Source organism: Trachinotus anak, unplaced genomic scaffold, assembly GCF_046630095.1.
Source record: "Trachinotus anak isolate AG129_WGS33_773 ecotype Australia unplaced genomic scaffold, CSIRO_AGI_Tana_v1 ptg000028l, whole genome shotgun sequence".
NCBI lineage: Eukaryota > Metazoa > Chordata > Actinopteri > Carangiformes > Carangidae > Trachinotus > Trachinotus anak.
In genome coordinates, this window is record NW_027273879.1 from 8,816,948 (window position 1) to 8,842,565 (window position 25,618).

Consider the following 25,618-nt stretch of genomic DNA (forward strand, 5'->3'; position numbering starts at 1 on the left):
TCAAAGTACTTGTCCACTTCAGATGCCTTTGTTCCCCATCGATTAGGCTATCAAAGCCTGCAATAAGTGGCTGGCTAATGGTGATTGCACAGACATCCTGCTAACTTTGACCTGTTTCTAATTAGATGAACACTCCGGTGCACATTCATTAACTTGGTATTTCAATGGACTAATGTTCAAAGAGTGAGGGTTGGGTTCAGCGTCAAGGTCAGTCTCTTGGTGGATGACGTTTTCAGGCTTTCCACTACACTGGAAGGAAAAAGCCTTCCATCTGTCAGCTAGCGCACTCAAGGCTAAAAGGTGTGCTAAAATGCTTGTAGGGCTCCTAGTGTAAACAGCTGTCATAATTCTGCCATGCTCAATTAATCTAACACACTACACTTTTCCAGACCCTGCACTGCGACTGCTCGGGCTCACACAAACACACCTACACACACATATGCACATTCTAATACAGATATGCATATATACGTGCTCGTGAACAAATACACACCCCCACATATGCACAGAACAAACTGAAACACTGAGGTACACATTTGTGTCCACTCAGAAACATAAACAAACACGCACATGAAGGGATCTGCATGTGCACACGCTACAGTGGAGAGCTGTTCCTGTCAGGTTCAAAGGCAACCTTCCTCGCACTTGCCATTTGTCTTCTTCCAAGAAAAATACACTCAGGAAAAAAGAAAAAGTTAAGTTAAAAAAATACACATGCACACACAAAGAAAAATGTCACAGGGACTTGATAAAAAGCAGGGAGGAAGGGAACAATGAGGACTTCGTTTACTTTTGAGCGGTTCTGGCTCTCAAAGGTCAAAGAAAGGCACTTTTCATAGTCATACGAAAGTGACCGCCACAGCAATTTCCTTGAAGAGACAATGGAAAATTCCATTGATATTTTAAAAACAGACTTAACGAACATAACAAAGATATCGATAATAAAAATGTCATCGCGCCACTTTAAAACACTTGACTTTAAACACTTGACTTGGCTGTCAAGTTTCACTCTGATTTAAATCAACTAAATGCTGCTTTAAATGAGTCATAAATGATCTACCACGAGTTGCACTTCAACACGTTTTTGAATGTCAGATGACATAAATTAACACCACTTTTTACACACTGTAACTTACACCGTGACACACTCCCACTCACATGTCTCCCTGTCACTCTCTCATTAAATGGAACCACATGAATCAGCATTTCGGGGTATTCAACAACACTCATAAATAAGGCAGTCAGTGGATGACAGTAACAGTGGTTCAAACTAATGAGAAGACTGTGAAGATGTTTCTAGTTGAGGTCATGATCGCTGAGGATAAGAGTTACAGTTAGTCCTCAGCCTCTCTTCAAACTCAAACCACATGTTAGGTTATTAATCATGGTCTGAAGATTATTCATAGCATCCCAGTTACATTTGACTCTAATCAAACAGGAAGAGGAAACAGTTTTTTAAGTGCCCGTGCAAAAAAAGGGCTCTCAATAAGCAAGATTTGTTTTTGAACATATTGTTGTGTGTCTCATCAAACTAGATAACAGCACCAAGATATATCTGTTATCGCAGCAATTATCTGCCAACGTCTGCATATAATTGTCCCCAGGTCATGGAAGAGAGCCTCCGTTCCTCTTGTGATTTATTTCCCTCTTCCTTTGATACGGGACAACCCAACATGACCCGGATACAAGGGCTAACAGGCCACAACAAAGTTTGCATAACATTTGGACACAGAACTTGATGTTCTGATTGTGTGGTTGTGTGTGTGAGTGTGTATGTGTGTGTGTGTGTGTGTGTGTGTGTAAACGCTTACAATGGCTCAAATGCTTTTAAACCTGGGATCAATTCTAACCACATTTTACTGTCATACTCGGGACATGAAAGCACAGTTTTTTCTGTAGAAGTCTTGTGGTTCACTTTAAAGGACACAAGACAGTCCACACTTGTTATTCAATGATGGTTTGATCAGTGGTATTTGATCCTTGAACAATCTGTTTTGTGGTTAAACAAGACAGCATCTAAATCTGCCCTATACCCCTCCAAGGAATAGTCAAACAAATATTAGTCACCTCCAATGAAAAATGCAACTAATAACTTGAAGTTTATTCCTCATGCACCATAATGAATTGATCATTTTGGGCAGTTAGTCATAATCTTTTCATGTGTTTTTCCTAAATGAAGATATTTTGGCAAAGACTCTGCAGAAACAACTCAAAACCAGAGACAAGTCACTAAAATTGGTCATGGATGCAAAGATCAAATTTGAGTTTCTGTTTATCAAGCAGAGACTGTGATGATACTCTGACTTCCCAATTGCACAGAAAAAAATAACATACATGTACATACTTGAAGTAAAAATGAAATCTGGGGGGAAAGAAAGCAAGAAAGAAAAAAAAGAGAGAGAGACAGAGAGAGATGGTCAAAAACAACAGAGTAAAAAAAACAGCTGCTGCAAACAACACTGTGCTGGGATCAAAACAAGGGGATGGAGCATTTTTAGAGGCACTGGGATTTTTGAGGCCTGAATTGGATTTAAAAGATTAGGCTTTATTGAATTTGTTTGATCATCATATTTGTTCTCTTTGGGGCCCCTCTCTGGCTCACTGATGTGAGCACACTTGGAGCAAATCTTGAAAATGAACACATAAGATTATACATGAATTGTAATCTCATTCAGACCCAGCACAAGAGTGAAAGGGGGGGGGGGGGGGGGGGGGGGGGGCGACGTGCGAGCACATCAACAACAACACCTGTACAGAATAATGTGATCCAACACCACATCTGTAAAGCCTACGATGTTCATTTTCTGTTAACATTGTGTCAGAGAGGTGTTTATTCAAATCCGTGGTCAATGTGGTGGTGGTCGTTTGTGTTGTTGTTGTGCTAGATTGTATTATACTGTACAGATGTTCCTGTTATTGTGTCCATCCCCTGAAAATCTAAGAGTCACTCAGGTCACAACCCCCCCCCCCCCCCCCCCCCCCCCCCCACCACCACCACCACCACCACCACCATCACCATCCCCACCCCCACCCCCCTCCACCCCCACTTTGAGACTCTTACAAGGGATTGGCTTTGCAGAGCATGTCCCTGCCAACTGGCCAGCACTACCTAAAAGTGTACTGTATCTTGATACACACACACATAAGTGATTATCTATGTGTGTGGGAGGGAGGGGGTTGTTTTGAGAGAGCCAGACAGATAGAAAATAAAGGAGCACGTAAATTTACTCATATGGTTTAGTAAAGTCCCCAAACGTGAAGACTGGCATACAGAAGGCTGAGGAGGACTGAGTTCAGTTCAGTTCAGTTCAGTTCAAAGGCAGCCATCTGCACAAGTACTGTAGCAGGCAATGAGTTGTGTATGCAACGCTCCCTATCGGTAAGGAAAAGCAACAAAAAGAAACTGTCCAATACTGTAATGCACAAAAGCGCTATTGGTCAAAACAGATGATGCAGAGCAGTTTTTCACACATTTCTGGTGCTCCTTTACGCATGGCTGCAGACTTGGCAGGACAAAAAAAAAAGGAGTGCGCACAGATGACAACTACAAAGTGTCAACCTTTCCTGTGACGGCAGGGATCTACTCAAGTGTCTGTGTGTCCTCCTCTGCGCAGTCAGTGGATAGAAATGCATCATCACTATCTGATTGTGCCTTTAATTAGAAACTCGGCGAGTAACCCATGGTTTCGCGCAAGGGTCTGCGTTTTGGAGAGACTGTGCTTAACACCAATCCAAGCGCACAACCTCCGCTGCACAAACACATTAGGCAGGACATTTTCGCGCAAGAGACTGGGGTGGGGAGGTGGTGGGGGAACCCTGGAGCTCTCAGCCCCGTCTCGTAACTCCGGTAGCCAATCCAAAGGTGTCGATTTTGGGGGACACTCAAGCTTGCGGCTTGTCTGAGCTGCGAGCTTTGAGCGCCTCCACATTCAACGGATCTCTCCCGTTTGTGCCTGACGTGACGTGCTCGCTCACAAAGTTTTGGCCATTACATCATAGTTTTAAAATAGCCAAGTCGACTCAGAGAAATTACATTTTACGCACAGTGACATCAGCTGCCGGTCAAATGATGCAGTAGCCTACATCTGCTGCCCGTACTCCTCACTTAGATTTTATGATAATAACGCGCATGCACCATCTTTCTGAAGTGAAGAAATAAGAAGAGAAATAATTTATGAAACGTAATCATAATGCAGCGATCGTCGCTCTTCAAGGTGGCAAACTTAAATATGATTAAAAAAAATCTCCACCAGTGACCCTACACTTGCACTACCTAAAATATCCGCTGTACTTTTGAAAGCATTACATCATTGTCTAGTCTGATAGATGAACTCATTTTCAACTCGCTGAAAACTGCATGTTGCTTTGTTTGATGAGCTACATGACGCTGGGATAAAATAGTGCACATTTGCATGTTCGGTTCTCCTTATGAGATTTAACTCGGCAGTTTTTGGAGTTACACTAATATAAAGAGTTGGGTTGGAAATAGGACGAGGGATGTGTATTCTACCTTACCTGCAATCACTGTGGGTGATCGTTGACCTCCCTCCGGTTTGATCCACATCTCCAGAGTGAAATTTCCTCTGGGTATCTCCACGCCAGGCTTCAGCCGTAGCTGATCTCCCATGCCGGTAAAATAGACAGCGTTCCCCCGGTCTGGAGAGTTGTCCTCCGCCTGCGAGGAGCGCCGACGCTGGCGAAGCACCCGTCGCTCCAAGCCGGGCAAAGACCGTTTGCCCCGGGGCAGACGTGTGGCACAAGCCCCTGGGATGGTGGCTTTCGCCTCCCTAATGCGCACCAACTCCCTCTTGGATCTCCCCTTTCTCCGGGCTGTCCCGCACTCTGATCCAAAACACAAGATGAGAATCACCAGGCAAGACACCCAGGGTGATGTCCAAAGTTTCATTTTTCGGGAGAGGAAATGGCCAAAAAATATTTAAAATAAGAGAAAAAAAAAATAAAAGAAACAACGGAATAACTAGAAAAAAATATATATGTCCACAAATGTTCTCCTCTTTGGAATCCTCTCGAGTTTTTTCCCTCTGTCTTTTTACAGCGGTAGAATGTCAAACCGTAGAAACTGTCTAAATAAACCCATAAAGCTATGCTGTTTTTCCCTCTTTATAATGCTAAGCCACGACCCCCTCTCTTAAGCAAAACTACTCTGGAGACATTCAGGGGACACAGGAATATTTGATTCATGTATGTGTTCCACGGTGCCTTTTCAATGGGTCCCATTTAGCCAAAGGGATGACTAATAAGTAATCAATCAAGAGGGGGGTCCGGCCGATGCCCCCCTCATCTCCTTTGGACGGTAGGAGTTACTCGCAGAAATCCACAGTTGTCCGCCAAGCTCCTGTCACACCTTTTTGTTGTTTCCTTATCCTACCCGTAAAACAGCATAAGAAATGGCACATATTAAATTCCAAAGAAAAGTGACAACAAACCGACCTCTCATATTTATTAAAGGAAACAAGAGGTGAATTGTGATCAAAAATGGAATCCAAACTTCCCTTTGCCTGTGTGCCTGTACAAAAGTTGAAATGCACTATAATATCTGGAGAGGCGAAATAGAGAAAGAGGGACAGAGAGCTGCAGAAGTAAGCATCGCGGTCCTCATTGATTGCCTGAAGCAGATACACTTGGAGGAGTCGGAGCTCGTCGTCCGCTTTAGAGGCAGTTTCTCTCTAAGTCTTTTTAAGAACAACTCATGTTTCAAATGTTCCGGGGCTGTGGGTTTTTTGTTTTTTTTTTTTTTTCAAAGTGGGAAGTCACACAGGTAGGCAACTCTCACTGACGGTAATTCTCTCTATGGCACATAGTGATGGGCTGGTGTTTACGGAGTTTGGAAGGCGTATATGTATCCCTCTAGCGGTTACAATTTAAACAATCCAGCACTTCCACCAAGTCCACTGCACAGGACCATAACCAAGCAGTCTGAGGAGATAAGGGAATTACTCTAGTCCGTGGTGTCCTTAGTTGAAACCCCCCAAGAAAGCTCTGCTTTAAAGTTAATGTCATTTTCAGTCGTAGATTTGGCACTCACATTCCTTAAGATGGAAGCTTACTTAAAGGGCTGCTGCTTAAAGTCAATGTTTAAAATGTTGCAGGCTGTATAACAGAGAGACTGTGCCAGATTTTATTTCGAAATCAAAGCTTTTATTTTGAAGTTTTAAACTCGACAGAGAGATATTTACAAGCTCCAAAATAAAAAATAAAAAATAAAAATACCATGTGTTTTATGCAATGTGGAAAAAAAAAAACTATTGTGCTACTCACTGACTTTTTGGAAAGTCCATCATTTTAACTTTGGCAAAGTGTGATGTATTCTAACTCTCCCTGTCAATGTTTCCCATTAATGTCTTTTCAAAATGAAGTAGATCAAATATATAATGGCACAACTACAAAGCCGAAGCAGCTCCTGTCCATTCTTTACTTAATTTAATTTGATGGATCAGATGTCCTTTCTTTTTTAACTTTAAGAGCCACAGTTTGATGTTTTGAACAGCAGTAAGGGAACGTCTGTGTTTCCTACCTGTTCATATTCCGTAACATCTCAGTTAACTCCAATCTAAGCTTATCCCAAGTTACTAACACGCCAGCAGGAATTTTGTCAAAGGGATTTGAACTAAAGAAAAATGTAAGAGATTTGTATGTTTCAGGTTGACTCACACATCCTAATGTTTACTGACATGTCACTTCAGATGGATGTGAATTTCAAAACTACACACTCAGTTAAGGTTTGTAAGCCTTTGAGACCTGTGACAAAGCCCTTAATGAGTCTCAGCTGCAGAGTGAAATGATAACAATCCTTTGGTTAATGTTACTGTTACTTCGAGAAAATTTTGACACAGAAAAGAGAGAGACTTTACCTTCAGCGGCTGCTCGTAGAAACAGTCAGCTGGAATGCCAGTGTTTCCTCTCTGTTCTCCCACGGTTGTTTGTCGTAAATGTGTGTTTAGACAGACAAAACTTGCCACCTACCATAAAGGGCAGAGAGGACAAACATTAAATATTTGCTTTCTTCTTCATACGGCGTTGCGACTTTAAGCCACATATTTCCTTTTGTGTTGAGAGCAGGGGAGGGAAATGACATATTGAAAGGTGTTTGACCTTGAAAGTTTCTGCAAGTGTAAGTTTCACATGCATCACAAATTTAAATCCTGTCAAAGGAGACATGGGATAACTTTGTGTGTCCAGACCTTCACACAACAGGGTAAAGAAATTCTCCTTTCAGATTTGGTTGTATGGCAACGCTTCCATCTCTTTGGAAGAGTGTTTGTCTGGGTGCTGGTCTCAAAAACTCCTGATTTCCATGAGACCGCTTGCTTTTGATGCAGAGATGTGTACTTTTTTTTCAACTGGCTTATATTGTCTTCAGTCAACAAAACACCACTGGCTCACAGAATTGAATGTAATTTAGTGCTGAAGTAGATTTTCATAAAAATGTACCTGATATCAGAAGTTGGCACTGACATTGACCCACCATGGTGCCAAAGTATCATGACAGAAGGTGAATGAATTTTCCAGTCCTGTAATTACATTCTTCACTTCTTCACCCAAGATCACACCGTCACTCTCTCTCTCTGTAAAGGAACATGAGTGCTGAAGATAGAATAGATGACCTAATGTCTTACAGTCAGCATCCTCCCAGGTTGGTACACTATGTACAGGCTGGAAGGACAAAAAAAAAAAAAAAAACCTCTGAAACATGCTCACATAAAGGTCATTCACCATCCCTCTGTTATGCAAGGAGATGGAGTTGAATTGTTTTATTACAGTCTTGTACCAGCCATCCAAACCCTCAGGGCACGGACCAATCAACACGCACAAAGTTCAAACTGCGTGCTTCCCTGGCTCTATCATTTGCCGGTAAAAGAGTGTCACAATATCTCTCCTCTCCCTTTCAAAAACAGGCCGATTCCCAGTTAGTCCTGGATTTAATGGTCCAGGAAGACAACATCCCATCTTAACCCAGTGATCTGTGATGGTTCACGTCACAGAGCCCCTGTGCTATTCTGCAAATCCCACAGCAAATCTGAGTCAGTCCATAAAATAGAACCCACCACATTTGCTTTCACAAGGGCATGATGTTATCAGTCAGGGGTCAACAAACACCAACCTTTGTTCATCACATGACACAGTGACACACGGAGGACTGATTGAATAAGAGAATTATGATTTAATATATATTTTTTGAATGCAGGAGACTCCCAATTACTTGAATCACATCTTTGTTGCACAATGGTCTTTAATTTCCAATCCTCACATCCATCCATATATGCAATGAAAGCCATTGTACTAAACTGCAGACGATAAAGCACTGTACCAGTAAGTGACACTGTTAGGATTATCTACATTCATAGTCAGTGAAGGCATGCAAATATTCTTGGTGTTTTTCTCCCCTCTCTTGCCACCCACTTTTGTTCCTAGGAGATTACATCTGTGTGGCCGAAAAAGTCACAGCTTGGTGAGATGGATAAAATATGAGCATGTGCCATGAGCACTGGTGTAAAAATATATTTGTTTAATGTGTTTGTTTGGGTTTTTTTTTTAGATTTTGTTTTCATCAATTATGATGTGTTAAGAAATGAAACTATTTTAACTTTGTCTGATGGCACATAAATCATAACTATTGTCAAACTTTAGCTCTACCTCCACTGTGCCCCCTTGGCGATGCAGCCATCGCTATCTCCCTATCACTTCTGTTTAGAGAAAAGTGATTGCAGTATTGTACAATAATCCCACTACGTCATCCGAGTGACTGTGGAGCAGTGCGAGTCAAATAGGAAAAAAACATTGTCCTATAATCCATTAATGCACCCAGATTAATCTGTGACTGTGGCTGTTCTAAAGTGCAAACCTAAATGCTTTTGCCTCATTTTTTTTTTTTTTTTTATTGTAGATGATCTGGAGGAAAAAAATGATATACACTAGAGTGTCAACAATCTTAATATATTAAAGAATAATGCAGATTAGGTTTACAGTAAATACAAAAAAATTCTCAATGGTTGAGAGAAAATTAAAGCAGTTATACAAAGCTGCAGTGACAATAGGATTCTATTATAGTGGCCCAAGCCTTGTAAGGCAGTAGCTCTTTCTAAATATAATGTCATAACAGAATACCCGTCAAAGCCCTTAAGAGTATAATCCTGTGCTACGTACAAACTAATTCTAGGTTGAATTTTCCGTGGTTCCATGAAAGCTGGAACGCAGGCCGTTTCTGATAAAAAGAAAGCACTCCCCAATAAGAGATATGCTAACTGAGATGGAGGTGTTGTTTGTTACTTTTAAACAGAATATCGCAAAGATTACGGAAAATGTATACATTCCCTTAAATCGGGTTTAATCTTTTCTAATGCTTATGACAGCTGTCATTTATATGCGCTTAGCATGGAAGGGCACCCAGTTCAGCTGGACAGTGGCATACTATATATGGACACTGAAAATAAAGACTGCTGTTGTGTTATGGTTTGATAATCAAAATGCAATCAGAGCAGCGGCAGAATGCGACACGACTTAACATCCACAGCAGAGAAGAGGGCACTCAAATTACTTCCTGGTGTGATGCGTAAAATCAATAAAAATGACATAGTCTGTTGATGAAAACTGAAATTATTTCATATTATTCCATCTGAATTAGCGAAGTGAATTAGTTTTATTTATATTAACTCATTTCAGCAAATTGAACAAATTGAATTATCTTGTGTCAGATAGTGGATCATTCTGGATCACAGTGACCACGAAGAAGTTAACTCAAGCATATATCTGTTATATCTGTAATTTATTTATCTGTCCTAAGTGCATTTGTATCACTATGCTCTGATGTATTACTTTGTTTTATTTTTATATGTATGTATACACTGTATATATATGCCATCCCTATCCCGCCCAACCCTCTAGTCTGCCCCTTCATCTTCCCCTATCAAAAGTGCTACATCATTTATTAGTCATAGCTTCCAGCTGTAGAGCAGCAGAAAGTCAGAGGAAGACAGGATGTGACTGCGTTGTATCTCTACCTCTATCTTTTCTTACCACTGAGAATCTTGTCTTCCTATGCTCCGACTACATCTGTCTACTTACCTGCACCTTTCAGGCAGATTTTTACTGTCAAATCACAGCTCCCAGTTGCTGGTTAAAATTGTTTGGCATGAATGAAAAAAAAAGAAATTGACAAAACATTTGAAGACACAATAACATACCAAACCCTGTCAATATTGCTTGATAGTTTCAGGTCATCATGTAGTACTTCACTGCACATATTGCCACCCACAATCCTACACAACCCTGTGGTTCACTGTTGGTATCTTGGGGTGCAAAAGACACATTGTCTCAAGTGATATGCTTGAATGGCTGTATGCTTAATCACACAGCATCTGGTTCTATTATATAACAGCTCATGAAGGCTAACCAAGGTAACATATACTGTATGGTATCATTTTATGCCTACCCTGCAGTCAGTAGGGAGTCTCATCCATGTCATAGTTTCTTGATCAACTCTGGTTTTCACCATAACTACAATAAAAGAAACATGGATAAAAGTAGTTTACTTCTCGAAAGTTTTCCATCTACTACAATATTTGCTGTCCACTCTGTAATGCCAAACAAAAAAAAAAAACTTCAAAATCTTTTTCTCTTCCTTCAATTTAGTTAAATGATCAGTTGGCAATGAAGTAGCTACCACCACCATCTGGTAAGCTGTGTGGTTGAATGTGTAGATTGATTTGACAAACTTGGCTGCTGAAACACTTTGCTCGGCCTCAGCTGGCAAAGCTCAATTCTGTAGCTGCCTAACCTTCTCTGAGATCACTTATGTTGTGTTGTAGTGTAGCTACCCAGGCAACACAGGTGTTAGCAATGGTGTGTCTTTCTTTTTATGGTGTCATGTCTGTGCTTTTATGAAGTAAATAAGGGCATTGAGAGAGACGTGGAGGTGGCAAAAAGTTGCTTTCTCACTATTGCCACCAAATGGAAGTGCACTGTTCATGTTTTCAAAAGCTTTCTCACATAAAAATCTCACATTAGTGTTTTCAAAAAGCGTAATTTTCCCATGCAAGCTGCAATGCAAGACTGGCATTTTTAAATGCATCTGTTTTGCAGAGCCAAAACTCGGAAAAAAGCAATGCTTTTGTCAGACTTATCCACATATTAACTTTAAAACAGTAACTTTTAGAATCACAGTGGTGAACTGTTTCTAGGTCTGCACTGACACATGGTTTCCAGACACATGATGAGACAATTCAGTAGATGTAGGCTACATAAGTTTACTGCCATTCAAGCAGAAGCCCAGTGGCTAAATTACATAGACCAGTCAGGAAAATGACTTAACATTGAATTGTCTCTTTTCATGTTAATATTTCTGCACTATTGAAAGGCCTTGAGTAGATCAATAATTTAAGAAAGCTGAGATATATGAAATAACATGGATACTGGATCAAACTCTCAAAGTAAAAACTAAATATTTGAGTTTGACACTTCAGGAAATACAGAGCCATTTTGAACATCACACTATTGTCTACATATGTAAATGTGCATGAGCAGTGTGTTCCCCATCATCTTCACATCCTGGATTTTAGCCTCTGTTGTGAGGCGTGTGGTAACCCATTATGGCTCCCCAACGGCAACCAAGGCTTGCCCTTCGTTTAGCTCTACTGCTTGTGGGGAAGAATTATATGCGCAGGGATACAGAGTACGACGTAGTCAGCACACCACTGCTTGCCACCACTACTGCCCCTCCGTCTAGACGTTAGAGCACGTCCATATGGAGATGGTTAAAAAGCTCATTAGCCGGCCTACTTGAAATACAGTTGCAGTGACGCTTGTCCATAAAAACACAAAGTAGAGTGGTTTCTGCAGTGGTATTAACCAGGTTGAGGCATCAAGCCCCCAGGACTGACAACAATTTGGCACAGGCCTCCTGTTCACCAATTGATGGCTGAAACTGAATGCTTTCCAAGAAAGAAATAAGGAAAGAAATCATTTCTTGGAAGATTTCTGGAACTTTTTGCTTGAAGTAGTCTGATCCATCTGGGTGAGGAAGAGTGGAAAAATGTCTGGTAAGGTGAATGGGATATGGCCCATTGGAAGAAAAATGGCTTGGTCTTATTAAAAACATTTATGGTGACCAAAAAGCTTGCTTTAGGGCAGCGAATGATTTGAGGAAAAGAGTGCAAGGACCAAATTCATGCAACACCTATTGCCAGTTTGTCACTACTGAATTTTCAGCATAACATTCACACAAAGAACTTACTTGAAGAAAAACTCCATTCCTCCATCCGTTACTTACTTGAAATACACCCATAAGAAGTTCCTATTTATAGTATATCTAACCCATTTTGACATTTGGAGAGTTTTAGATCAAAGCACCTTAAGTCCTTTCAACACCTACTCTACAGTCAAATGAAGGCCTACACAGGCCTGATTTAGGCTAATTAGGGAACCTGATTCCATTGGAAAATTGCACTTAATTGTGCAGAAAGGAAAGTAATTGTTTCCCTCAGATATGCATGCAAAATTGATGATTTAACCACAGCATTTTGGGGTTTTTTAGTGAAGAGTAACTTATTTGACTTTGATGCTGTTATAGAGAATTTTTTTCAAAAACAATGGATCAAATGACTGCATGGATTGTAAAAAATGTTACTTGTTACCCAATGTTACCCAACTTTGCAGTTTCCCAAGCCTTGTAATTTCATCTGATAAACCCTCTGAACGATACCTGACCAGCACCAAGCAAAACAATGGACAGACAAAATTAGCAACTAGCTTGTGAGTTTAGTGGAGTATTAGTAACTAAAGAGCCAAATATTTACCTCCAGGAAGCTAAAAGGAGAGTGAATGTTGAACTAAAATTCTCCAGGTGAACACAATCTGCCCTCCAAATGCTAATCTAGCCCTGCATTTGCTCAATGTGTAAAAAAGCTAATACGGTCACCACATCAACTTTATCATGTTGCCCTGACCCAAAATGAATGGATATAGTCAATATGGCTTAAAGCCATCAAACTTGCCCACAACCAAAAAAATCAGCAGTTTTGTTGCTATTTGATTAAAATACAAATTCATGATAACAAAGACACAGATTTTGCATGCATGACATGAAATGAATTAGACCATTCAGAAATCTTGCACTTGTGGACTGACTGCATGAGGCTGCAGAGTGGCTGTTAAAGGATGAATCAAATTTGACAGCAGAGACCACAGAGCAGCGCAGTAACACTGTAAAACAACAAGGAGAGAAAACCTCAAGATATAGATAACAACAGTAAATCACAGTTGAACTGGTTTCAAAATGGAGGTAATGCTGCAGTGCAAGCTTGCCTCAACACAAATTGTTTCACCCAAACAAAACACCTGCAGTGTGGAGGTCAGGAGGTTTCCAAACAAGTCCAACTCAAGTGCCAAAGTCAACATGCTCTCAAGAAACCATTGTAGGCACATCTCAAAGCTTCACACCTATTAAAGTTTTCCCTTTATTAATACAACCAAGCCTCATTGCTCAATATCTTTGAGGTTGCATGTTTCATTGGAAGGGCAATATTTACACTGATCTGAACAATAAAAGAAAAACTGCTCATGCTCATAAAGCATCAGATTCATAAGGTGGCGCCGGTGTCACGGCTCAGTACTAGGTGTGTTTTACCTGTAAGCAGAAATGGGAATAGGCGGGAGCACATGTACATTCAAATACACTCTATGTGTGTTAACTTGAATGTGATAATCAGGAGTAAGTTCACCTTCCAAACTTTCATCCTTGCTCATGACATGCATCAACAAGAGACAGTGATAGATAGCCCACTATAACCAAGAAAAATGGCAGGAATGTGTAAAATGCTCTCTGTAAACAACATTAACAGAATGTTGTGGACTTTGTAAAGAACATAAATACCTGATGTTCTTTGGGTGTGTCGCAAATAATTAAAGTGCTTTATGGTGTACGTAAACAACATTGTGGTTTTTGTAGACACATTGCGGTCACGCAAGATGTAATGCATATTTTAGTCTTGCTGGGAAAGGAAACATAATGCGTTTAGTGCGATGCTAAAGTCGCTAAGCAGAAAAACACATGCTGCAGCATAAGTAAACAATGCACAACACTACATCGAGATGAGCAAACAATGGGCACGTGCTGATTTGCAGTCAACAATGCAATGCTGTACCTTAATGTGTCTAGGCCAAACAATGCAAAAGCCGATTATGCAAATTGGGGTTATCGAGGGCACTGCAATGTAACAATGGCACCAAGTTGATTGAGCTGGGCTGCGTGTGTGTGCACGCTACCCATCCCCTTGGGTTTCTTTTTCCCCAACAGATGCCCTTAGCAAAACCCCCTATCCCACGGTCTCTGTTCTGAGGCCTCATTATAGGGGCTGCTGTCAATCAGAAGGTCAAGGGTCATGGCAGAGGATCAGCTTGATCAATACCCCCCGGCCTGATCAATCAACTTGTCTTTTCGTTTCCACCAATAAGATACCAGCTTCCATCAAAACAAAGGAGTGAGAGGAAAAAGAACGCCAGAAAGAATTAGGAGGAGTAAGAAAAGGGAGAATGTAAACAAGCCTGCCTTGCTGAACAGATCCCAGAAGCTTCTTTTTTTTCTTAGTTTGGAATGACATTGTCAAGGACTAGGACATTGATGAGTGGTGTGCGTCATCATGATGCACCTGTAATGCCCTTGGGTCCCTCTGTGTTTGCTCCAGATCTGAGACACCTTGTGGGAGATCTACATCTCTAGCTGCATAGTGATCATTTCCTTATGGCAGAAACACACACACACATATGCACTCTGCCAACTCGATCATCTTTAGTGGTAGCAATAATTTTTAAAAAGGTAAATATTTGTGGAAGTGCGTATTCATCTCAAATCATTACTCAAACCCTGCTTTTTACAAAAAATAAAAAATCAATTAAGCTTTACAATTACAAAAGCATACTTCCATTTAATTATAAGTCATCTCATTTCATATATCCAAATTACAAGACACAAGCAACCTCTCCTCATTTCCTTTTAGCAATGGCAGAGTTAAGAAAATTGAAATGATCCATTAGCTTTGATTATCAAACAGGCTTAATAAATGGGTCATTTTTCAGTATCCTCTCAAATTAAAATTGCCCAGTGTGTATTTTCAATTGAGTGTCTGCTTCTGTGCCAAGGAATTATTCTCCCTAAGGAATAATTCCAGCCACCAAGTAGTTACAAATCATGGAAATGAAATGATGGAATATAGAATAGAAAGGCACTCAATGCTAAATCATTAAAAAAATACTTTCTTTACCTCAGCTCTGGAGCGGCGCCTCACATGACATTAGTTGGCTAAGAGCCAAACATAAAGAGCGAGCTAGCCTGGGGTGATCTGTGGTAAAAGATCATTCTTTTAAATCTATGGGCAATATCCTAACAACACAGAAGTGACATGCAGCAATAAAACAGATTTAAAAGGTTAGTAATGCTTTTTGAATGCTCTAAAATCAGGCAGAACAATATACTTAAGTGATGGCACATGAACTTGCAGAACCTTACTACTGTTTTACCTTCAGAACACATAAGAATCACATAGAAGATTTACATTTCATTAAAAATGAAAATGTTAAGTAATACAAAACATGTATGCTCCCAGTCTGTTCTAGTTTTATCACATTTTTTTGTCCTGATTCATTAATGTTTCAGGAATTTTTTTTTTTTTTTTTTAAATACAGAGAAGTGACACAAACAGATCACCACAGTTTAATATCAAAGAAATGATCTAATTGTGAATCATAAAATCTTGTAAGGTCAAACACCGCAGGCAGTAAAGGAATAGTTCAACACATTGGGGGAAATACACAAGAGTTAGATGAGAAGATAGACACCACTGTCATGCTGGTATGTGAAATGTGAGGCTGCGCTAGGAGACAGTTAGCTTAGCATAAAGACTGGAAGCAGGGGGAAACAGCTAGCCTGGCTCTGCCCAGAGGTTTAAAAAAAATCCCACCATCCTACCACCACCTCTAGAGGTGTGCACCGGACTATTTCTTGGCCAGATGCAGGGGAGAGTCCAGATTATATTTAAGTGCCCAAACAGATGTGAATACGTTCCTTTAATAACTGATTTTAAAATCTGAAATAAACATGCAGTATGGGACATATCGCTGGAACAGGGGAGAGAGTTCACTATGCTACAAGTACATGGCATATGTTTTAGCTTAATGAGCTATCAACACTGCCCAAGGGATTGTGTCCAACAACTCATTTGTGGGGAAAGAAGTTTGAAAGGTGCAATAGAAGGTGAACTGAGCAAGCAGCTGAAGACTGTTCAGACACTATAGAGCGGGGACAAAACAGAGGGGCAAAAACCCAGCAACAGACGGAACAGATTGTATAATGAGCCAAGAAAGAGGAGTTGATTATTTTCAGCTTCTGACATTTTGAATGATTTCCCAGCCAAATATCACAATTTTATTGGTATGTGCAATGTTACTTGTCAAGCCTCAGGTTGTTGTGGTGAAAATTAATTGCGAAACAGAGAAATTATGTCAGTGAAAAAAATACTTAACAAAAGGCAGAGTCATGTCGAGAACACAAGCACTGATACGCCCCGGCAGTAACAGTGGTTATAAGGCTAGCGTCAGCAATCTTGAATATGGCAGTTTAACAAAAATGCAATGACGTCTTTATAGACACTAATATAGGCCTGTTTACTAAAGCCCAAAGGTTAGATATTTGTCCTTCTCTTGTCATTGTCTTCAGCTGTCTGAAACTGCATGGTGAGGCTGGATGTGCTCCCCAGATCATGGCAACGATTAATAAATAATAACGGTGAGATCAGGGGGACATCACTGAAGGGCTATTTATAGCCAGAGAGCAAATTTAACCTTGACCTCCTTTTTCACAGTGACCACACTTGCCTTCCTCAAGCCAAGAGTCAAACATCATATTTTCACACTTCAGCGTCATCTCATAACTCTGACATAGATATGAAATATTCAAATGCTGCTCTGCCTACTGTAATAGGCAGTGAAATTCCTCATCATGGGCTTCACAGACTGTGTGCTCTTTGTTTCAGAGAGGAAGTTGCCAGCACCTGTGGGCTGGGGGAGTCAAAAAAAAAAAAAAAAAAAGAGACACACTTGGATGCTCATCATTTGTGCAAGTAAAGGCATGTAGTACTTATGAGACTTTGCACAGAACCCAGCAACTCGGAGAGGTGCATGAGAAGCTACAAACTCAATCTTTTCGGCCTACTGTGGGAAAAAGTCCTCAATCTGAGTCAGTGTGTGATGTGCGTGCATGAGTATATATGTGTGTCTGCGCAGGTGTGCAGAGGGAGCAGAGCAGGCAGGCGAACCGACAGGCGCACCGGGTGCCTGTGAGGTCAGGGGCTAGGTGGAGTGTTAGCGGGAACGACACCTGACAGCAACTGGGTGGATGCGCCCTGGCAGTTCTGTACATTCATGTCACTACTGATAAAAGTCAGCACCTGCTGAGCAGCAGAAACTACAGTGCTGGCGCCACAGGGTCCTCCATACAGAACAAGGAGAGGAGGATGAGAACACTTCCTTCCGCCTGTCCTTCCCTGTCCCTCCAATGCTCACTGAGCAGACAAGTCGGGACAGCTGTGACGGCCATTGGTTGGGCAGGGGTGAAGGTGCCAACCTTGTCAATGCCAGAGGTGGGAGCAAAGCTGCATGGCGCCGCCTGATTTGGGCTTGGAAAATGAAACCTGGACGCCCCTTTTAGTTGTGTAACAGCCAAGGGCAAAGGGAAGTCTACAGAACTTTCTCTGTTACTGTAAATGCAGTTGGACAGTTACATGTGCTTTACTGGGTAAAGCAAAACAATCAGTTTCAGCCATTTTTTTTTTTCAATGGGTCATTGTGAAAACGCTAAACATCAACACTGACAAATAATGTTTAAGTTCAGTCTTGCAAATGCTGAACATGAAGGGATGTGGGTACAACAGTCATGCATAGTAGCTCATTGAGTCACAGCTATAAACTTGACTCACTGAGCACTTTTTGAAGTGTTTACATGTTTTCCAGCTGTCAGGGCATTTCCTCATGTGTCCTGCATTCCTATAACTGTTCAAAAACATCCTCAAATCCTCCAGTTCAGAAACAGCAAGTTACCCATACTGAGGAATATAAGTTTTAATTCATCTCATAACACAAACCATGCATATTATGTACAATGAATATATGTTGTAACTCTGGCACAGAAGACAAAATCAAAGCAAAAACACTAGATTATTCCATGGACGTCTGGCTCTGTTTGAACGTCAGAGCTTGTCCTAAAAACATAGCGGCCTGTCTGTGCAGTCTAAGCTGGGCTGCCTGCACGACAGTTAGTGTTTCCACCTATCTCTCCATATGAGCAGTGAGCACAATAAAAGCAACACCTGGGTAATATAACATAATCCAGAATTCCTTAATGTTTTATTTTGAATGTGCTCTCAACTGTTTGGTCATTTCTGAGGCCGCAGTTTGTAGTGTTGCTGCACTGGATTCATTACATTGCACAGGTGAGGCCATTATTGTAACGAATAAAAAGTCAGATACTGCCACCTAGTGTTCACATACAGGTACACAGAGGGAAACCCCTTTATATTCGGCTGCTGCTGCAATTATCACAGTCCCAAAGCAAAGTCTAAATCCATAATTTTAGAACTTGAACAATGGCATCCAGGGGAAAATCTATATTTTCTGCTTCTATGATTTGTGTGCATATGTGCTGGTTGCAAAGCAGCCCCACAAACTCCTCCTTACTTTCTCTGAGAAAGAGCTGCTCTGCAACTGTACAGATCTGTAACCCAGAACGAAGCGGAAGCAATTGTGCAGTGGGTGGGTTGTTTTCCCCACATTTTGCTTCCCTAAATGACTGAAAATGAGGGCCGGCTCGCAAACACTTGGTGCCAGAAGCAAAAACAAACTTAGCATCTCACTGTAGTAATAGCTTGTGGGAAAACGTCACCTTCAGCAGCGGGGTGTGGAGGAAGGGAGGAGGTTGTTTTGTGTGTGTGTGTATACGTGTGGTGGGTGAGGGGGTTGGTGGGGCAGTGGAGGAAGAGTGGGGGAGGCAAAGTTGGACGCATGTGCTGCAAATTAGGCTTTGATAGGCAGCTCTTGGAGTAGGGAGCAGCGGAGGAGACAAGATTGTGGGTGTTTCTGCATGGCTGCAGTCTGCTGCACCTTGGGGGCCGACTGACCCGGGTGTGAGAGGAGGAAGAAAGACAGGAGGCTGTGATGAACACTTGCTCGCTCTTTCCCTCCTTCTGTCTCACTCCCTTGCTCTTTTGCCCTTTCCGTAGCCCCTGGGGAACCCTTGCACGCACCTCTAAGCAGCCTGTGTATATTCACTCCCCATGTGTGAGTCTTCAATCGCTCTGCCCTTATATAAGGCCTCTTCCCCCTCTACATGTGTTTGAGGCCCTCCATCTCTCCCTCTGCTCTATTTCTCTCTAGCTGGGAGTCCTCATTCGTACTGAAAATAAGCAGCCAGCCTCATTTTACAGGAAGGTATTCAAGTATCTTATCAAGTTCTCACAATTCATAAATACAGAAGCCGCTTTTCTAAACATTTGACTTCACCCCTTCACTGAGAAAGAAGAGTTAGAGCTTCAACTCTAACTGTTGAATACACACTATAACAGGGATAAAGCTGGACTTTGGCCTTAAAATACATTCCAGGTTCTTCAGCGTCCTCCCTTTCTGAACACACACATACACACACAGACAGCTACCATTCATCTAACAACACATACGCAACAGGATGACACAGATTTTGGAGTTTATTCACACATCACATACTACAGTGGGTAATGTATTCAAGAAACATTGAACAGCGCTGCCATATATGACACAGGAAAAACAAAACAAAAAAAAAAAGAAGAAGACACTGAACTCTTTCTTTGCCATTATATAAAAATAGTGTTGCTACAAAAGTATAAATTAGGCTTACTAATAAGACAACTCAGATCTGAATCTACACAGGAACCTGCTGCCAAAGTGCGATTAAAAAAGACAAAATGAATAGAATCAAACGCATTTTTTGCATTTTAGCAGAGTATAAAAGGAAGAAATGCCTGTAAAATAGGATGAAAGCAACACTAATTTCTTAACCTGAATTGATAATACAGACTATAATCAAAGTTAAACAGATCTCCATGTTAGCATCCTTATACCATATTTTACAAGTGAACTTTTATTATCTGAATAAGTTAAAATCCTGAAACAAAATAAAACTTACAGCTGATTTCAGTTGTCTAATAACAGTATCTAAGTTGAGTTTTCTATCATATCAAAACCTTTTGAAATGCTACTGTAGAAAAAAGAGGTATAATGTTATTGGTGCTCCCTACTGTATCTCTGAAATGAAGGCGCCCCCTTGTGGCATAAAAACAGCAGTTCTCTTGTATTTACATATTACATCCTCTGAAAATGGATGATGTCAGCCCATAAACACCAACCCATGATCAGCATCGCTACTCCCACCTCGAAAGGTTAGAATTCAGTGTGGGGTTGCTTATCTTACTCTTGACGAGCGTCTTAAGGTAACGTCTACTCAGAGCCAACATGATTCACTTCCATCTGATGAGAAACACTGGCTTATAACTTTATATATCAGTACTCTTATTAAAAGCATGCATATCTTAGATATAATTCTCATTTAATCAACAACAAAAAGAATGCTATTTCTAAGTAAAATTAAGTTGACATCATTACGTCAACAATGGCATTTTGTCCCAGAGCATATCCTATTTAAAATACTTATTTAAAAACTGTAAGAAAAATCCCTTCATCAGTTCAATCGAGGATCACTGCTAAAACCGCAAACCAATGTACAGTATTTCGACTATTTCTTTGACCAAAGCTAATTTTTGTATGAACAGCTGATTTCCAATCACTGAATTACAACATTACCGTCTGTGTACTGAGGTAAAACATTGGATTGGTACTTAAAAAATTAAATTTAAAATATAATTTACAGCAATTTTCTTTTTTTTTCTACCAAAATATAAATGTATAACATAAATCAGTTTGAAAACAGCAGTATACATATTGATCTCAGGAATGCAAATTATCACAATGCAGTGATGTCTGGGTTACACAGAATCAAGCCATTCTCCCCAAGCCTTACAAAAACTGAGGAAAAATAGATAAACCGTGTTAGAATGTTTGATAACCAAATGAACCCAGATATCATAATAATTCCTTCTGAGAACCTAAATGAAAAACAAGACATTAAAAAAAAACATTAAGGAGAGAAAAGCATTTATATAAAACAAAATCAAAGCTTTTAGTGGAGGTAAGGAGGGCTACAGTCTATCTAAAAACATCATGTAGTTGTGAAACTGTTTGGCTGACATAATTTAAGACCTTATGTATTCTTTTCACTAGACCGTTCTCTCCGATGCCCTTTAATTTCCCATGTGCAGTGCACTGACTTCCTACTTCCTGTGCCCTAACAAGCTGAAGGTACAGTCACATTAGCCTCATTGTTAACAACACAGCTCCGCACTCAGCCCCGAAAACCGATGTGATGTCACGACTCCAATGTGGGTGATAAATGAACATTAATCAGAGTGATTACAAACTGTAAACAGTCCACAAGGGTGATGCTGCACTTTGTAGTCGTGTTAGTGTGATATTGTACAAAACAAGGCGGTGAGACAGCGTTAGAGCAGCGACTTCTCCATTTCAAAGTACAGTGCATCAGTGTATCTACTGGCCGACCATGCATATCTGCAAGGTCAAGGTTGAAAACCGTAAACTCTGATCTGTGGAGATCACAAAGGAACAAGAAATGCTTAAATTTGTCCACCATACAGGCTTCAACTGAAGTGAATGGAAGGCTGAGAGAATAGTTGTTAGGCAGAAGTGTAATGTGGCAGCACCTTGAATTTTACTGCAGCCTAAAGCTGGATAACATGATAATGTGACAACAATTTTAGGTATGTTAAACAGTAAAATCAGGAGTGGGTGATACAGCTTCTAAAAAAAAAAAAAAAAAAAAAAACATTGTCAACTCTGGTCAAGCAGGTAGAGACATTCCCTGTTCATTCACATGGAGCCGTCAAATCACTGAACGGTGCTGCAGCCTATAGGATCAAAAGACAATATTTAAGCTGCATAACAAGTATGATTACCAAAATCCAAATGAGGGCTTTAGGTCAAAACATCAGTATTGACATATATATGTTCCCGAACAACCCCTATGAAGACCTGCAAATGTTATTTCTAATCTACTACTGAGTCATTTCAGCACGTTTATACAGTGGATACTTGTGCTTGGGTGTGCTATTGTTAAAATTATTCCGAGAGATGACTCTAAAAAGCATGCATGCTCAACCAGTTCAAGCTTTTTAGAATTTAGGAACATTAGAAAATACCACAGTTGCCCACAATTTAAAAAGTCCACATTTGACCACTAGAGGACACTGTTTTCACCCATCAGCCATTAAGTCCCTTGGAGTCTATAGGATTGAAAAAAAAAACTAAGTACAAGCTTTAGAAAAGATGGTGAAACAAAAGGCCATTGAAGAGCAATATAAAGGCATGATGTTGGCTCTGACTGAAGGGTTTACGGTGACTGTATGAAAGAGACTTAAGGCCCAAAAACACAGATGACAAACTAGTATTTGACTGATTAGTACCAGAGGCAACAAACAACTTTTACAGTATAACTTCCATTCATCCAAGTCATTTTAGGAGGTATTAGCTCACGTAAATGTATTCTAGAATCCATAAAAAAATAAATAACTTGACTTCATTAGTATGCAAGTGTTGACTTAGTGAATGTACTGGCAGAATTTGTTTCATCCTGAAAGAAATCAACCCTCAGTGATCCTTTTTTTTTTCTTCTCTGTTTGTTGCAAATGGCACCAACTTGCATTTGGGGTGGAACGTTTCACAAAAGTCACGGTTCAGTACATGCCTCGGCATTGAGGTCACAGTTTGGTGTGTTTTAGGTTCATTGAGGAAAAAGTGGTGGTGCCTGCTTGGGTGCACTCATTCCTGAGAAAATCCCGTTGATTTCACAAAGAGAAAATAATTTACTGTTAATAATAAACTGTAGGAGTCATTTTTAATAGTGAAAGTCAGAAACTATGCCCTATGATAAAGCTTATTGCCTTAAAAAAACTGAAAGTCGTAGCTCACATAAGGAAGACAATGTTCATATTAGAATGATAACTGAGGAAAGAGTAATAAATAAAATAATAATCAGAACTTTCCTGTGGAAAAGTTTTCTAATTGAGCTTTTAAACAAACACATACACAAACATAAACACACACACACACGCGCGCGCGCACACACACAGTGGGCAACCACACAAGGATTTATGCAATTACGAATTAAATCCTTGCCTACAAGCTTACCAAACTGATCGCTAATAACATTACTGCTGTTTATCTGAGGGTGATGCACAGGCAAAGCGTTGTTGATGTAAAAAGAGGTGTACTGATGCATCTTATAGACACAGCTGCGTGTGTGTCTTTTCACAGAGCTGACTGATGCGGCAGCCAGACAGACAAAATGGCCTCTACATATTTATCGTTTACTTACTGACATGCAAGCTGGGTTGTACCATCAAGTATTAAAGGATAATATAAAATGTATTTATTCAGCATGTTTCTTGATTTCTTGTTGGTGCAATCCAGCTACGGAATAATACGGCTGAATGAAGTCAGTGTAAAAGCTGACCACAAACAGGTTCTGATATAATGCTGCCCTCTTTGTGCATGTAGCAAACAAATCAGTGTACAAAATCAATCAATTACCTTTAAGTTAAATTATATTAATAATAATTTTAGCTTTCTGTGCAAGTCTAGCAGTTTGATTTACATGTCTAGCAGCATAAAAGCTGTAGAACTTTTTACCTCTTTAACTTTAGAAAGAAAACCAAACATTGGCTGACTTTTCTTTATAATTTGTGACATAAGCAAGGAGGAAGGCATCATATCTGAATTAATGTTCAGCCGTTTTTGGGGTTTTTTTTACCCTTCTGGTTGAAAAATGCATGCAGTGCAGTGCAGTGCATGCAAATGATCTGCAGCTACATTTTAACACCACTGAAGCAACCATCAAATTAACTGTTATGAATAAGCTCAGATATCTACCGTGGCTGAAATGCTTAAACATATCATTTTCAGTGGTACATAACAGTAAATCATAAACCTAGTACACTTAATTGTCAGAGGTACAACGGCAGTGAGGATCCACCACTTGACGTTTTTTGTAATAGACCAATGAAAATGATAACTCAACAACATACTGTATATGCTACAGTATTTACTGCCATATCCCTCTTTGACAACTTTGCTGATCTGGTTTGATTATTTTCTGAGGTCTATCACAGTAGTTTCAAGCAGTGAAAGTTGATTTTACCTGAAAATGTTGCCATCCAGTGAGAATAACAGCATTGTAGCCTAGTAGCAGTTTAGTTGTTAGGCTGGAGTAATTCAAATCACTGGCCAACAGAAGACCGAAACTCATCCTGCTTACATGTGCATCCCAAAGCGAGGGTGGCGTACCAAACAGGACATCTTTTGAGATTTAACGTTCCACCCCTACATTATGTCCACAGTACTTTACCAGTCCTTTCTCCATATAAAATGTGTAATAAGCCGTTTTATGGGTGTTTGCAACTTATACAATGTGAGTTTTCCTGTAAATATATGTTTCAAGAAGTATTTAATGTCCATACACATTGAAGTTTACAGTTGGTCTAAACCTACAGTATATAAATAATAGTCTTGAGTCATTCGTTGGAGGTGAACGTTTGGTTGATTAGGGTTGGTTGGGTTTCTCTTCTAGCCCATGTTAGAGCGGAGAAAAATGAGCTTGTTCATTTCTTCAGCGGTCACCTGCTGCCTCCTCTTCATAGCCAGGCTCTGCTCGCACACAGTCACAACCTCACCGCGTATGCCCACAGCTGGCACAGCGAGGAGCCACAGTGCCAGGCGAGCAAGCCTGGGGAACTTCTCACCCACTGCTGAGCTCCAGTACTGGAAGAGATCAGCTGTGCCTTGGAGAAGAGGCTCAGCCAGGTATTGAAAAATCTCTTGTCTAACTTGGCTCTGACTTTCATCATTACCAGACACGGTGCAAGATGAGGTTGTTCCCCTTGAGGTGCCGCCATTGCTTCCACCTCCCTCTATGCGGCTTATTTTTGGGGTTGGTGGACCATCAGTTTCCCGTTCTTCACCACTTGAACCTCCACCACCTGTCATACCTCCATCTCTGGTTTCAGCAGCCATTTCGCACGCGCGGGAGATTATGTCTTCATGCTGGTAGGCCGGCACTGAACGCAGCTTGAGCTGTGGGTCCAGGACCATGGCTACCTGGTGAGCTCGTTCAACCTGGAGACAGAGGAAACAATTCAGTGACTCTCAGTCCTTCCTAAAACCCAGTTACTCATATGCAACTATCATATGTTAAAGCTCCCCTTTCTAGGGCTGGATACTTCTTGGTAATGACCATTAAGTACCAAAATCATGGCATCAACTATCTAGTCACATTTGTAATCTTGTTTACTTATTTTCCTAATAGTTCCCATATATCACAGTTCAGAACTGTGGCTTCTTTTGTTAATGAAAACGGGTTTGTAAAATAAAGTGTTTAGATATAGAGGAACTGAAAAAG

The 25,618-nt window shown here is 40.5% G+C and overlaps 2 protein-coding genes across 9 annotated transcripts in view; both read right to left on the bottom strand.

The window, feature by feature from the left end:
- Positions 1 to 5,905, bottom strand: part of pappaa (pregnancy-associated plasma protein A, pappalysin 1a) — an 86,065-nt gene extending 80,160 nt beyond the window's left edge. The window contains exon 1 of one of the 2 annotated variants that reach the window (XM_071465261.1): positions 4,516 to 5,905. In XM_071465261.1, coding sequence (XP_071321362.1) covers positions 4,516 to 4,906 — 391 coding nt within the window. In that variant the 5' untranslated portion in view covers positions 4,907 to 5,905. The remainder of the gene's footprint in view (positions 1 to 4,515) is intronic. The other variant, XM_071465263.1, reaches the window with a different exon arrangement.
- Positions 5,906 to 19,745: 13,840 nt separating this feature from the next.
- znf618 (zinc finger protein 618) overlaps positions 19,746 to 25,618 on the bottom strand; it is a 38,459-nt gene continuing 32,586 nt past the window's right edge. For all 7 annotated transcript variants that reach the window (XM_071465707.1, XM_071465713.1, XM_071465709.1 and 4 more), the window contains one exon: positions 19,746 to 25,335. In XM_071465707.1, the coding sequence (XP_071321808.1) occupies positions 24,787 to 25,335 (549 nt within the window). In that variant the 3' untranslated portion in view covers positions 19,746 to 24,786. The remainder of the gene's footprint in view (positions 25,336 to 25,618) is intronic.